The 16,772-nt window shown below is 36.7% G+C and overlaps 1 protein-coding gene across 1 annotated transcript; it reads left to right on the forward strand.

Moving 5' to 3' along the window:
* The first annotated feature begins 11,714 nt into the window (after positions 1–11,714).
* Positions 11,715–15,672, forward strand: LOC117718107 (olfactory receptor 5K3-like). The gene is made up of 2 exons (XM_034515619.2): positions 11,715–11,844; positions 13,808–15,672. Exons 1-2 carry the CDS (start codon positions 11,834–11,836, stop codon positions 14,751–14,753), a joined length of 957 nt encoding a protein of 318 aa, XP_034371510.2. The 5' UTR covers positions 11,715–11,833; the 3' UTR covers positions 14,754–15,672.
* The last annotated feature ends 1,100 nt before the right edge of the window (positions 15,673–16,772 follow it).

The following is a 16,772-nucleotide window of genomic DNA, read 5'->3' on the forward strand; positions in this document are numbered from 1 at the left end:
GTTTATTCCTTATTCCAAATAGCAATTAAATTGGTTGTTGAAAAATAATATTTGGCCTATTATATAGTAAACATTTTAAGCAAATTTGATGATTACTATCTAAAAGATAAGTTGTTACAGTTTTTCTCTGCATGCTTTTATATTTCCTGAAATTTACTACTCATGCAGCTCATAGAAAAAACATTTGCTGTATTTACTGTATTTACAGATGCCTCATCTATTGAGAAGGCAGTATATGTAATTAGATCACATGTTTATTTTCTTGAGTTTTCTCTACCTGAATACAAATTATTAAATTATGTGTTGTAGCCACTGTTTAAAATGCTAGAAAATCAAGCTTTCAATTTATATACTTATAACCAGTATATGGTTCATGATTTATAATTGCTTAAAATTGTTCCTTTTTTAGATATTGCTAATTCTCAATTTTTATAGTTATTTATAAAAATACAGCTTAATTTTAAAAACATGTACTGTTTCTCAACTTTATAAAACATTTAAAAGCTCATTGGATTGCCTGAACCCCAGGACAATGCCAGAGCAGATTTGTATACTAGGCAGACTATAGGCCTCGCAAATAATTGGCCATACTATCTTATGCTTTACAGCATCAAAATAGTAATAGCTTGAGATAATAATTTGACATTTCTAAAAAGTATGCAAGTTAAATTGCAAAAACTATCAATTTTGGCAAATAGATGTTACTCATTTTTTATTTTAAAAAATTGAAATATATACACATGACTTGACACTTTAGGCTTTCTAGTTGCAACTACTTTAACAAGAGAAGCAACTAAAAATATAATTAGTTATTGCCTATATTATTTTCCTGTGCTTGGTGTTCCATACCAGACTAAGATAGGTAATGGAACTGGCTATTGCAGTTATTTGACTACAGTCAAACATTTGAGATGTTTTGTTGACAACTTTATTACCAGGATTCCTTATTATCCCCAAGGACAAAAAAATGTGAAAGAGAGATTATGAAACTTTAATATCTTTATAACTCTCTGAGTGTGGGAAAAGCAGCTATTGGTGCTTCTTCCCTGATTTTACAAAAACTCTAAAAGGTTGGCTTTTTAAACTAAAGGTGGGGGGGAATTATACCCTCCAAGGTCACCAAAAGCACATCTTGCTTTTGTGTTATTTGTTTTAAATTTTCTGCAAGCTGATGTTAAAGGTCAGTCTGCAGCAGATTGCCACTGGCATCCAGTCACTTCCAGGTCATTTGCTAGGGCCAAATTCTTGGAATGGTCCTGACCCTGTTTTAATTTAGGGTTGTGGCTCGGTCGGTCTGTATTTTTTCAGAAAAAGAAAATGTAGCCCAATGGCTGTCTGAAAGATTGGTCCGTCAAGTGGACACAGATCTTGAGACTAATAATTATGATTCTGATGATGAAGAATCTGATAACAAAATCTAGTCAGATACATTATCATATGTTAGCCATGGAGGACCACGAGACTCTAGATAAGGTTGTTACTCTATCCAGGGTGTTCCCAAGTCTCCACCCAACCTAAAAGAGGGGACTTCTGCCCCTAGACCAAACAGAGAGGGGCCACCCAGAACCCCCTCTGTCTGGTGATCTGAATTCTTGCGTAGGCTGCGAGGCTAAGCACTGCAAGGGAATATAAATAAAAGTTAAAAATATGTTTCTGGTTTCCCTGAGGGACAAGCCTGACTGCATAGGGGTTGATGTCAAAATTATGCCCTCTCCAGGAAAAAGACATTGGGACGGGTATGGCCCTCATGCCTTACTGGACAACAACAGGAGGACTGGAGCCATTACAAGGTCCCCTTTAATTACTGGAGGTCAGACCTTTATCCCCGCCTTGACAAGATTAGAATCACCATGGTCCTTCTATACTTGGAGAAGAGAGGAGACATCAGGGACAGTCCTTCTTATACACTGAAGGCCTAAAATCAGCTATAAGCCTAAAATCAGCAATAGGCCTGACTTACTTGCCTGCTAACACAAAGTCTCGGGTCTCTATGGAAAAACACTGAAACAGAGGGCTATAAACTATTATAAACAGACAGCTTTTATTGATATCTACCAGCCTGAGTAGTCATAGACCTTGTATCTGATCCCTGTCAACCAGCAGTTGGATTAGATACTAAAACATTACCACTTTCAACCTTATTTCCTACATGGCTTAGATAATCATGTGGCTGTTAACTTTTGAACCTTGTGTCTCAAGCAGATAGGTTGCCTTCACACAAGATCTCTCTCAACAAGCCCGGCCACTCTGTACCCCAGATGGGATGGAATCATACCCCAGATGGGACCCCATCCAGCTGCTGGCACTGCTCATTTTTATAAACTAAAAAAGGGGGAACTGTGCCCTTCCCCCCAAGCCTTGAACAGGCCTGAGAGACCTTGTTTACCACAACAGACCAAGTGATAGGATCTAGGTGGAGTTACCCATCTTGGCTGCACAGAACACAGAAGCAGAACTGCCCCTAGGCTTGCCTTGAGACATCTCCGGCTGTGACCTGGAACGAATTATGGATTATCCTACCCATCTCCAGCTGAAACCAGGAGGGGTTGTGGGTTGGGCCTTCCCCTTTAAATTGAGAGCTGAACATTAAAGCTTTGAGCCTTGATCAGGGAACTTTGTCTTGGCTTCATCTCTTCTCGTCCTCTGTCCCCTTTCATTCCCAGCCCCCTTTTCAGGTGAACCCAGTTGACTTGGGGCTGTGGGCGGCTACAATTTTAGTTATTTTTGTTATTAGGGAAGAATAAACAAGGTATTCCTGTTATTAGGAGAATCAAGGACTCAAACAAACTTTTTTAGTTATTCCTGTTATTACGAAAAATCAAGCATTCAAACAGAAGTTTCTTTAGTTATTCCTCTTGTTAGGGAGGAATAAGCATTTTTTTAATTCATGTATTTATTCACTTTACATCCCAATATCAGCCCCCTCCTCCCAGCAGCTGATTACACAGATCTTCGCCCATTGGCCCCTCAACTTCTCCTAAGGAAAGGGTGTGCCTCTCACAACCCACCACCCTCTGACCCCCACACATCAACTCACTTCAGGACTAGGGACATCGTCTCCTACTAAGGCCAGACAAGGTGCCTCAGTTAGGGATGCAGGATCCACAGGCAGGTAACATATTCAAGGACAGCCCCCACTCTAGTTGTTGAAAGAACTACATGAAAACCAATGTGCACCTTTGCTACATTTGTGGGGGTGGGGGACTAGGTCCAGCCTGTGCTCAAACTTCAGTTGCTGGTTCAGTCTAGCCCCCAAGTGTTCAGGTTGCTGTTCTCTTTTGGTCTTCTTGTAAAGTCCCTGTCATGTTCAGGTCCCTTCTTCCTTCCAACTCTTCCAGAAGACTCCCTGAGCTTCATCTAATGTTTAGCTATGGGTCTCTGACTCTCTTTTCATTGGCTGCTAGGTGGAGCCTCTGAGAAGACAGTGACACTAGACTCCTGTCTGCAAGGATAACAGAGTATCATTAACAGTGTCAGGGATTGGTTCTTACTCATTGGATGGGCCTCAATTTGGTCCAGTCATTGGTTATCTATTTCCTCCATCTGGGTTCTATCTATGTCCCTGCAAATCTTGTAAGCAGAACATATTTTGTCAGTAGGTTGTTGTCATCCCTCCACTGGGAGTCCTGCCTGGCTATAGGAAGTGACCACATCAGAATCCATATCTTCAGCTGCTAGAAATCTCAGAGTCACCCCATAGACACCCTGGGCTTCCCCTTTTCCCAGGCCTCTGGCATGTCCTAGAGATTTCTCCCCCACCACAGATTTGTGTTCTTTCCCCCCTGTTCTTCCTATATCTTCTCCCCTTGCCCTGCTTCCCTCCCTATCCCCTCTCCCACATAGTTCCTTCTTTCCATTCACCTCTGATAACTATTTTATTTCCCCTTCTGAGAAAGATTCAAGCATCCTTCCTTGGGCCCTCCTTGTTATTTGGCTTCTTTGGGTCTGTGGGTTATATAACATGGTTATCTTATATTTTATGGCTAATATTCACATATAAGTGGGTGCATACCATGCATGTCCTTTGGGTCTACGTCACATCACTTAGGATGATCATTTCTAGTTCATCCGTTTGCCTACAAAATTCATGATGCCCTGTTTTTAACAGCAGAGTAGTATTCCATTATATAAATGAACCACATTTTTTAATTCATTTTTCAGTCGAGGGACATCTAGTTTATTTCCAGTTTCTGGCTATTGTGAATAAAACTTCTATGAACATAGTTGATCAACATTCTTGTGGAACTGTGGGGCTTCTTCTGGGTGTATATGCCCAGGAGTGGTATAGCTGGGTCTTGAAGTAGAACTATTCCCAGTTTTCTGAGAAAACACCAAATTGATTTCCAAAGTAGTTTTGCAAGTTTGCATTCCCACCAGCAATGGAGGAAAGTTCCCTTTGTTCCACATCCTCACCATAATGTGCTGTCCCTTGAGTTTTTTAGCTTAGCCATTCTGAAGGGTGTAAGATGGAACCTCAGACTCTTTTTGATTTGCGTTTCCTTGATGAATAAGGGCAATGAACATTCTTTAAAGTGTTTCTCAGCCACTAGAGATTCCTCTGTTGAGAATTCTGTTTAGCTTGGTACCCTATTTTTAATTGGATCATTTTGATTGTTGATGTCTAACTTCTTGAGTTACATATTTTGCATACTAGCCTTCTGTTAGGTGTACGGTTGGGGAAGGACTTTTCCCAATCTGTACTCTGTTGTTTTGTACTGCTGAGGGTGTCTTTTGACTTATAAAAGGTTTATAAGTTTTGACTTATAAAAGGTTTATAATTAGTTTCATGAGGTACCATTTATTAATTTTGATCTCAGTGCCTGAGCCATTGGTGTTATGTTCAGGAAGTTGTCTCCTACACCAGTGAGTTCAAGGCTATTCTCCACTTTCTATTTTATTACATTTATTTTATGTGGTTTTACACTGAAGTTTTTAATCTACTTGGAATTGAGTTTTGTGCAGGATGATAAATATGGGTCTATTTGTAGTCTTCTACATGCAGAGTGACAGTTAGACCAGCACCATTTCTTTTTTATATTGTATGGTTTTGCATTTTTTGTCAGGTATGTGAGCATATTTTAGGGACATTGATTTGATTCCTGTCTGTTCCTATACCAATATCATGCAGTTTCTAATACTATTGCTCTGTAGTATAGCTTGTGGTCAAGAATAATGATACCTCCAGAAGTTCTTTTATTATTCAGAATTGTTTTTGCTGTCCTGGGATTTTTGTTTTCTCATGTGAAGTTGAGAATTGTTCTTTCAAGGTCTGTAAATGATTATATTGGAATTTTGACAGGAATTGCATTGAATCAGTATATTTCTTTTGGTAAGATGGCAATTTCACTGTTAATCCTACCAACCCATAAGCATGGGAGATCTTTCTGTCTTCTGATATCTTCTTCAATTTCTGTTTTCAGAGACTTGAAGTTCTTGTCATATAGGTCTTTCAGTTGCTTGGTTACATCAAGATATTATATATTATTTGTGGCTATTATAAATAGTATCTTCTTTCTATCTTTTTCCTCATCCTGTTTATTGTTTGTATAAAGGAGGGTTACTGATGTCTTTGAGTTAATTTTGTATCCAGCCACTTTGCTGAAGATGTTTATGAGCTGAAAAAGTTTGCTGGTGGAGTTTTGGGGTTCACTTATGTGTACTATTGTACATATCATCTGCAAACAGTGATATTTGTCATTTTACTTTTCTATTTGTATGCCCCAAATCTCCTTTAGTTGTCTTATTGCTCTAACTAGAACTTCAATTACTAAATTGAAGAAATAGGTAGAGAGTGAACAACCTTATCTTGTCCCTCATTTTAGTGGAATTTCTTATGTTTCTCCCCATTTAATGTGATGTTTGCTATTGGCATGCTGTAGATTGCCTTTATTGTGTGTATATATGTACCTAGTATCCCTGATCTCTCCAAGACTTTTAATATGATGAGGTGTTGGGTTTTGTCAAAGACTTTTTCAACATGTAATGAGAGTTCATGTGATTTTTTTTCTTTTAGTTTGTTATGTAGTGGATTGTATTTATAGATTTTCATATATTGAACCACCCATATATTTTTATACATTGAACCAAGTAAGATGGAGCCTATTTGATCATGGTGAATGATGTCTTTGATGTGTTCTTGGATTCAGTCTGTGAGTATTTTATTGAATATTCTTGTATCAGTGTTTGTAAGGGAAATTGGTCTGAAATTCTCTTTTGTTGTTGAGTCATTACGTCGTTTAGGTACCAGAGTGACTATAGCCTAATAGAATGAATTTGGCAATGTTTTTTCTGTTTCTATTCTGAGGAATAGTTTGATGAGTATTGGTATTACTTTTCTTTGAATGTCTGGTAGAGTTCTGCACTAAAACCTCTGATTTTTATGGTTGGGAGACTTTGAGTGACTGCTTCTATTTCCATAAGTTTTATAGAACTAGTTTACCTGGTCTTGATTTAACTTTGGTAATTGCTATCTGTCTACAAAATCATCCATTTAATTTAGATATTCCAATTTTGTGGAGTAGAGGCTTTCAAAGTAACACTTAATGATTCTTTGCATTTTCTTAGTGTTCATTGTTATGTGCCTGCCCCCTTTCATTTTTCATTTTGTTAATTTGGTTTCTCTCTCTCTCTCTCTCTCTCTCTCTCTCTCTCTCTCTCTCCCCATCTGTATCTCTACCTCTCTCTGAATTTTAGTTAATTTGACCAATTTATTTCACAAGGACATAGTTACTCTGGTAACCACAGCAATAAAGACTCAACAAAAGAAATTTCAGACCAATTTCCTTTATGAATATGAATGAAAAAATACTCAATAAAATACTCGAATACTGAATCCCAGAAAACATCAAAAAGGCCATCTATGATGATCAAGTAGGTTTTGTCCTAGAGATACAGGGGTGGCTCAACATGTGAAAATTAATAAATCTTATCCACTATATAAATAAAATGAAAGGAAAAATACATACTCTTCTCATTAGATATCAAAAAAAAAAAGCCTTCGGAAAAATCCAACACCCCATCATAATAAAAGTTTTGGAGGGATTAGGGATATACAGGACATTTTTTAACATGACAAAGACAATTTCCAACAAGACTAAAACCAACATTAAGTTAAATGGAAAGAAACTCAAAGCAACTATACTAAAATCAGGAACAAGAGAAAGTCTTCTACTCTCTCAATATCTATTCAATATAGTATTTGAGGTTTATTGAGAATGTAGGGTTATGGGTCCTTCCTCTGCTCCTCCATGGATCATGGGCCTCTCAGGAGGCAGGACTCAGGAAGTTGACCGTCCTTACCACACACTGTCGCTGGATGGTTGTTGGGCCATAAGGAAGCCCAGGGACACCGCTCCAGGGATGGGGAAACACAGTTTGAGGTACAGGACAACCAGAGCTGGCTTAGGGTCCCCGGGCCTGCAATGAGGTCAGGGAGTCTGGTTTTCAGGCTCTGGGACATCCAGGAATCGCTAGAATCTGTGGAAGAGCTGAGAACAGAGTGGAGGCCCAAGGGCTAGATTTAGCCAGGGGGAAGGGGGTGTGAAGGCTTGGGAGAACAAAAGGAGATGATGAAGTCAAAGAGGGAAAGAGGGCAAAGGTCAGGAGGGGTATACCTTTTATTTGGGCTGTGACATAACCGCACAGACTGCTGGCGCAGGTAAATATGGACCAGGTGGACCAGGTGGATACTGGGAATGTATGGCAATTGCCATGGTTACAGATGAATGAGTCCCTGTCACCTATGAGTAACAACGTCACTGTCATCTCTGGATTCAGAGGTGACCTGTGACTGTAAAGCCAGTTCCTGACTGTAAAGCTAGTTCCTAAAGCCAACAGATAGGAATAAGAGAACTGTAGAAGATACAACTTGGAAAGGAAAAACTCAAAGTGTCATTATTTGCAGATGATATGATAATAAAAACTGATCGTAAAACCCTCTGTGGAACTCCTATAGCTGATAAACACCTTCAGTAACATGACTGGTACATGATTAACTAAAAAAAAAAAATCAGTAGCCCTCCTACGTACTATTGACAAGTATACTGAGAAGAAATCAGGGCAACAACACACTTTATAATAACCCCATAAATTAAAATATCCTGGGACAACTCTAACCAAACAAGTGCTTAGCTTCATTATTGAATTAAGCAAGAAACCACAAAAAATACTTTGAAGTAAGAAAACTGTTTTTAACATGAATTCAAAACCAAGGACAGAGATCCACATGGTTGAATGTCTGGCTGCATGGAGAGGAAAATGGAATGTGTGCCTATTTGGGATTAGTGGCCAATGAAGTGGCAAAGACTAGGGAAACCAACTGTGTGTGGCTATGGATGAGGGCACTGGCATAGATAAACATGACCAGAACAAGAAGGAGTACTCTCTGACCGTTTCTCACACTCTTAATGAAGGTTGCTTCTAATAGATCAACCAATCCACAGAGTGCTGAAGACATTAGGTAGAGAGTAAGTTCTTCTTCTGGTAACACCCATACACATTCATATATTGCAGTAGTGGTTCTTACTGGAGGGAGCATCTAATTTTTTGGGCTGTTGGGCAGTAGAAATCACTGGTAGAATTACAGCAGTGGAAGGCAAGACAGGCTCAGTTCATACACAGCCTTATCGATGTAAATATATGATTCTGAGAAAGAAAAGTGAGTCACTGTCCCATATCCCTATTCTAGTGGGTTTCAAGTGAGACACTTGTGAACAAAAGCTGTCTTAATTTGTTATTCCCTTACTAGAAAGAAAATATTTCTGTGTTTGTATGGGGGTGGTGTAGTGAGCACATATGCATGTGGAAGTCAGAAGTCAGATGTCTTCTTCAAGAACTTCTGTACGTGTGTGTGTGTGTGTGTGTGTGTGTGTGTCTTTCCCTGAACCTGGTGTTCACAGATTGGTTAGACTAGCAAGATAGCAAGATCCAGGATTCTTCTATATCTTCGAGCATCAGTATTATTGGTAGGCATGTTCTGTTCTACATGTAGGGTTATAGGACCACGTCGGCTCCACCACAGGACACAGCTGTTTGGGGAGGCAGAACGCAGGGAGTTTGATTGCACTTATCCCAGGTGTGTGCTGGGATGTAGGGAAGCACAAAGACACCATTTCAGGGTTTGGGACAGTGTGGTCTGAGATGTGAGAAAGCCAGAGCTGGTTTGAAAATCCCTGGGCCTGCAACAAGGCTGGGGCCATGGTATTCTCAGACTCTTAGACATCCAGGCACCACTGAGAGTCACAGAAGAGTAGAGAATGGAGTTAGGGGCCCTCATGCTGGGGACAACATCTAGCCCAGGGCCACAGGAAAGGGGGAGGGGCTCTGGCTGGTCTAATTGGAGATTGTCCTTATCTTGACAGAGGCAGGCTTGGTGATGGTTGTGGCTAGGAGCACAGAGAGAACTTCTAGAGATTAGACTTTGGCTCTCTAGGCAAAGGCCCTCCTCATGGCTTCCCACAGTGGATCTTGAGAGAGCTTGAGAGAGAGAGAGAGAGAGAGAGAGAGAGAGAGAGAGAGAGAGAGTCTCTATGGTTCTAAACAGTTTATTGTCATGGTGAAAAATGGATGAGTAAAACCACACCCCACTTCTTAGGGTAGAGCTGAGATTAAATAGCTTTTGCAGGGAGGAATATATGGGAAGGCAGCTTGTTGGCTAAGCCCTCCAGGCCTCTAGGTACCTCATTAGCATGGAGAACTCTGTTTTGGGCCTACTTTACATAGGTCATGTCTCTTTTATGTGATAAGCGTAGCGCATGCTCCAAATCAGGAGTCTGGCAGGGAGCTGGGAGCCATCTAAGCCTCAGGTGTGTGTCCACTGAGTCTCTGGGTCTCAACCTTCTCTACTTTACCAAACTTCCTGGCATGGTTTACATCCCACACATATATAGCTTTTTTAATGCATGTTGTATATTTGGTCTTGGAGCTTCATATTTCTGTGGCAAAAAGTTTTTTATGTTAACCACCTGCATAAACATTATCCACTTCAACAATTTTCTATTAATTCTTAGACAGTTCCATTCAAGTTACTTTGATCCTATTCAAAATTCCACCCCATATTTCTCCCATATCTGTCCCCTTTCCCTATTCCTTTCCAATTATGTCCTCTTCCGTTCCACTTTTTTTTTTTTTTTTTTTTAAAGAAGTGCCTATCTCATAATACATTCCTCTTCCTTTGGCTCTTAATATTGTTCTGTTCCATTTTCTCTAACATTCCCTAAGCCTTAGGTATAGGGTTGTGTTGCAAGTGTATTAATTAGAGATGGGCACCCCATGGTCACTTTTGATCTCTATATTTTGATCAGTTCTGGCTTTCTATAATTCTATCTGCTGATAGAATTATAGAGAAAAAAGAGACCTTCTTTGATGACGGGTCATAGTTACACTCATTTGTGGATGTAAGGATCAGCATTTATAATGCAGTTAGTTAGAAATTATATGTGTTTAAGCAAGTGGCATAGTAGGTTCTCCTCTAAAATCAATGGCTTCCTACACTACCCATGTTTAGCTAAATTCACTTTTTGAATAAACATTTTTAACATTTTATATTTATATTATTGTCCCAGTTATTTTAATGCCTTTACACTGTATTATTTTCTCTCTTTGCTTCATTGTTCCTTTTCTTAATATTAGTATCATATTTCTTATTAAATTTATATATGTACATGTGCACCTGTCTCTATATGTGAATGTGTGTACACTTGTGTATGCATGTGCAGTAGGACCATAAGCCCCCTCAAGCATCATTCTTCAAGAATCTTCCACCTCTTATTTGGGTTATAGGATCTGTCACTGTCCTGGAGTTCAGTGAGCAGACTAGACTAGGTAACCTCTCTCCTCATGTCTATTCATTCTCTCTCTCTCTCTCTCTCTCTCTCTCTCTCTCTCTCTCTCTCTCTCTCTCTCGTGTGTGTGTGTAGCTCCAGCTGTACTCCTATTCATAGCTCTTTCCCTATTCCCACACCTATTCTTCTCTCTCTCTCTCTCTCTCTCTCTCTCTCTCTCTCTCTCTCTCTCTCTCTCATCCCCCAGTCTACCTCTGTGTAAGATCTTTTTGATGTAGAAAAACATATATGTATGGGGGTACTTGTATATGTTTATGCACACAGAAGAAATAGAAGAACATTGGTTGCCCCATTCTATCACTCACTATTTTATGTGCTTGAGACAAAGTTTTTCCTACACATGAAGCTATGTTGATGGCCAACAAGTTCTAGCAATGCTCCTGTCTCCATTCCTCACCACCAGTACTAGGATTACAAGTGCATAAGGCAATCTCTAACTTTTTAATGTGGGTGCTGGAGATTTTAACTCAGATACTCATGCTTGGACAATACACAGTCTTTTCTGCTGATCCAACTCTTTGGCCCAATGCTAATTATTTTTTATAACTCATATTAATTTTTCATCCTCCACTAAGGTATCAAACTAGCTTGAGACTATTAGACTATTTTCTGTTTTAGATTGTATGCACAAATGGTGAAGATGATTTTGAAAGTTATATCAGTTGCACCCAAATTAGCAAGATGATCTTCAAGCTGACTTTAGTAAAGACCATGTTCTCTTTGGGCAGTTTTAATTAATTTTAAATAGTTCATATTTGTTTGGACTTAAAATCTCTATAGAAACCTACTGATATCAGAGTTGGGAAATCCTCTTAGGATTTGACCAATGTCTTTAAGTTTGTAATACAAGGTCCATAGCTATTATTACCTGTGGATAGCCTGTGATCTTCATTTCTTCCTCCCACTCAATGAGAGATCAAAGTATATAGGTATTCTTAAATTCTGAGACCTTCACTATAAAGCAAATGTGAACTTTCAGAAAGCACAACTCAATGAAATGCAGGTAAGAAAACTAATGTTTTAACCTTAAGTATAGGTATGATAAATGTTTATTTTCTATTATTTCTAAATAAATAATCATTTTCCCTAAATTTTGACTCTACTCTTGACTATCTATTCCATCTCAAATTCATAGATATGTGGAACCAAGTTGATGTTTAATGCTGTAGTCAATCTCATTTTATGATTGTAAAGTAGAATCTTCAAATATATAGGTAAGATCACAAATGAATTAATTAAATAATTCAGGCATATAGTAAGAGTACTTGTCAGTAATATCTTATGTATGCCATGAGATGAATATTTTTCCACAAGTGAATTTCTATTAACATCTCTCAATGTTTTGATTACCAGAGAACAAAACCTTACCTTGGCTATAAATTTATATTATTCAATTTTTCAGTCAGTCAATGTATCCTAGTGAATCACTAAGTATTCACAGCTAGTAACATTCTAAAGCAAAATGAAACTTAGATTCAAGCATTTTTAAGCTTTTTTTTAAGTTTTCAAACCATAAGTAAATCTATCTTCATGGGGCTCTAATGTGCCATGGAACTCTTTAGAGAGCATGATTTTTTTAAAGAAATAAAATAGTAAACATCAAGTTAATTTTTTAAAGAAAACTTTTTTGTAAGATAGTGATATTAAGGTTTACTTTGTAGATATTTCTTCATATTGCAGACTATACAGAAACAAAAAACTGATAAAGGGTTCAGAAAATACTAAAAGCAAAATCACCCATCCTAGGTCATCAAGATGAAGTTGGGACTATATAATCCTATCCTAAAAACACTTGATGATATGTTTCACAGAAGTAGAATACACCTAAACTCAGAATGCATTCAATGTAGTAAAAGTATTCAAATACATATAGAAAAATTAAGTAATGTAGGTCATGCATAAGAAATTTTGACTTTTAGATATCTCTGTGGCCCTGGTCTATAATCCTTGTTATTTAGAAGATTAAGGCATGGGGATTGAAAATTGAAAGTTTATCTGAACTTCAGAAAATCTTCAAGAAAAGAGTGCTTAACAATGAGATTATGGTAAAAAACAAAAATTAAAAGAATAACGAACTGGGAGATCAGCTCCATGGTAGACAAGACAGGCATAATCACAATTAAGAGCATGTGTAAATTAACCTTACAAAGCAGAAGGAAGATTTAGCTCTTTAAAAAGAATTAGTGTGATTTTTTTAATTGGATATTGTATTTATTTACATTTCAAATGTTATCCCCTTTCTTGACTTCTCCTCTAGAAACCCTCTATCCCATTCTCCTTCCCCCTGCTTCTACGAGGATGCTCCCCCACCCACCCACCCACTTCTGTCTTGATTAATGACATAGAATCAGTATTTACAAAACTGTGTATGAAAAGGGATGAAAGAAGTTACAATCATTATTCTTTAAATTTTATTTTTATAGAGATATTGAGATATTTAACTTTAGATAGTTAGATATCTCTAATTTTATTTAGAGATATGTATGCATTCATTGGTCTTTGTGAAATTCATAAAAATAAATTTAATTTATAGACAAAATATTTGCAAGAAAATATTTCTCTTTCCCACTGAATACATTTAAAAGTTTGTTAAATAACATATATTCATAGAAAAATTTATTCTAAATTTATTTTGATGATCTTTAACAAACCTGGCATGAAAATTATTTTAGAACAATAAAAGTCAAATATGTATGCCCGAATTTTCTATGATATAGTTACATAAATGCATAAAAAGCTTTTTCTACAAAAGTTACTTTTTACAATTACAAAAGTACTCCTGTAAATTTTGAGTTAAAGTTAGAGATCATATATTCCAAAATTTTAGGAAATAAATATTCTCAACAAGCATAGTTGGCTTCATTCCAGAGACAATAGCAGGTGCACTAAGAAGAAATTTTCTCTTATATGAAAAAAGTCAGAAATTATATTCTGGCCACTACAATTTTATATCTCTGTGATTCCAGTGGCAACAGACAAGGTGAGATGGCTGAGAACAACTACTCTCTGACAAATGAATTCATTCTGGTGGGATTCTCAGATCACCCAGGCCTGAATACACTTCTGTTCCTGCTGTTCTCTGCCATCTATGTGGTCACCATGGTGGGGAATCTTGGGCTGGTGGCCTTGATCTACATGGAGCCTCGTCTCCACACACCCATGTACATCTTTCTGGGCAACCTGGCTCTGATGGACTCCTGCTGCTCCTGTGCCATCACTCCCAAGATGCTAGAGAACTTCTTTTCTGTGGACAGAAGGATTTCTCTCTATGAGTGCATGGTACAGTTCTATTTTCTCTGTCTTGCTGAAACTACAGACTGCTTTCTTCTGGCAGCAATGGCCTATGACCGCTATGTGGCCATTTGCAACCCACTGCAGTACCATACCATGATGTCCAAGAAGCTGTGCCTTCAGATGACCATGGGAGCCTACATAGCAGGAAACCTGCATCCTATGATTGAAGTAGGGCTTTTGTTGAGGTTAACTTTCTGTAGGTCTCATGTAATCAAGCACTTTTTTTGTGATGTCCTTCCATTATATAGAATCACCTGTACTGACCCACATATCAATGAACTGATATTATTTGTCTTGGCAGGGTCAATTCAAATCTTTACTATCGCCATAGTTCTGGTGTCTTACTCCTGTATCCTTTTCACTATATTCACAATGAAATCTAAAGAGGGTAGAGGCAAAGCCTTATCAACCTGTGCTTCCCACTTTCTGTCTGTGTCAATGTTCTATGGGTCTCTTCTTTTCATGTATGCTCAACCACATTCAGTCAATGAAGGAGATAAAGATATGCCAGTAGCTATTTTCTATACTCTTGTAATTCCTTTATTAAATCCTTTCATTTACAGTCTAAGAAATAAGGAAGTAATAAATGTAATGAAAAGAACTATGAAAAAGAGGTAATTCTGCAACATTACAAAACAAGGATTATCTGATTTGCACAACTGATTTAAAATTCAAATACCTTTTTCTATACCCACAAATAATGAGAAAGTGGTGAAATGAAACTAAAATTTTGGTTAAATTTATAAAGCACAAGAACACTTGAATAAAATTAGTTCATAATGAAGAAATTCTGTTAAAACATGCTTGAAAATCTCAGGAATAAAATGAAAAAATTATCGAAGTTTTAGAATATATCTAGTCACAGTTTATAACACATCTAATTAACTTTTGGAATAAAGTTAATAATTCAAATGGCAATTTCCATTTAATATCATTAGCAAGTTTATCAATTTCATATATTGAAATTTCAATCAAATTATAAGCTTTTGTTATGGTCTTACCAAGCATGGCCATCAAAGGAAGACAAACTCCATGGTTCAATTTTATTTTCAACTTGACATTCAATTTTAAGAGATTATATTTTAACACATTCTCATACAAATTATTTACATTCTAACAAGAATTATTTACTTTCACATTTATTATTAGTCATTTTTATGCTTTTATTTTCTGAACTATGGCATATATGTAAGGCTTATCAATCTGTACTTTGAAATGATGCTATTACAATGAAATACCTATATTTTAAGTTTTTCCTTTATTTGATTATTTGTCCATCATATATGGTACTGCAACACCTAATTGTATTCCTTAAATCATTTTTTTCTTCTTAGTGGTATCATCATTGATTTTTGATTGTTAGGAATAACACCCTCACCAATTCATATGAAAATAATTGATATGTTCATCATTTAAAAACCAGTGAGATGTCACTCAAGCCAGATGAAGTTTAAAAAAAAAACTAGTGAAAACATTAAATAGCTAAAATATCTAAACAAAACTCATCAAAAAATAAAAGAAATTGCCTAGAAATATACTATTTATTGTGCTAAACTTTTATCTCTTAATGACTAATTAGTCATTCTTTTGTTTTCCTCAAATAGCAAATCTTATATACTTAAATAATCAGTAGTTTTCCATTTTCGCTCTGATTCTGACAAGAGTTTGAATTAATATTGCCTTTTCTCTAGCTGATTGAAAACTGGGGAAATACAGCTTATCTTTTAAATTCTTCAACCCTATACAAATAACTACAAGAAATCTAAGGAATTCTAAAAACAGGAGAAATTTCTTCTCCACAGAAGAAGATTTGAATTGGTTACCCAGTACCAAATGGTCAACTCTTGTGAAGATATTTTACTGTCTCTTTGAAGACATGTCTTTGTGAAGATATATGTATGTCTATATATGTATATGATGTATATGTATATATACACACATACACAATAGACTAAGCAGGTTGTATAATATACTTAAGAATATATATTCTTATATATTCTACTTAACAAATAGAACATACATAAGAGTATATATATTCTATTTTTATAAATAGAATGTATAGAAGGGAATATATTTATATGAATAGAATATATGTAAATATATATTATATATACATATAATATATATATAGAATATATAGTCACAATTTTCAACACATATGTAGAAATAGATGATAGATTGACCTATAGATAGTTAGATGATAGACAGATTGATAAATAGGAATATTGATAAACAGAAATGATATAATAATATAATCACAAAAAATATTTTTTAAAAGGACTTGATCATTATGTAAGATCAGACATAAACTGTAACTTCAAGTTAGTCTTTTAGAAAGTGAGTGTTTCAGTGGAAATGGAGCCTGTGTGTGAACCATGGGACAGAACCTGTGTAGTAAGACTGTCTAGAGAAAAGTCTTGCAAAGTCACAAGCCATGTTTCCCTTTAACTAATGCTTTTTATTCTGGTTTTCATTTCATTACCTCTGTGAAGATATTTAGGAATTTCCAATCTACTGAGCCTTAGTGAATCAAAGACTAATATTTTTCGATACTTTTCATTATTTACTTATGTACTTTACATCCCAATTGCAGTACTCCTTTCTCCCCTACTCTCAGTCCCTCCTTCACAAGTCCCT

This window comes from Arvicanthis niloticus, chromosome 12 (genome assembly GCF_011762505.2).
Source record: "Arvicanthis niloticus isolate mArvNil1 chromosome 12, mArvNil1.pat.X, whole genome shotgun sequence".
NCBI lineage: Eukaryota > Metazoa > Chordata > Mammalia > Rodentia > Muridae > Arvicanthis > Arvicanthis niloticus.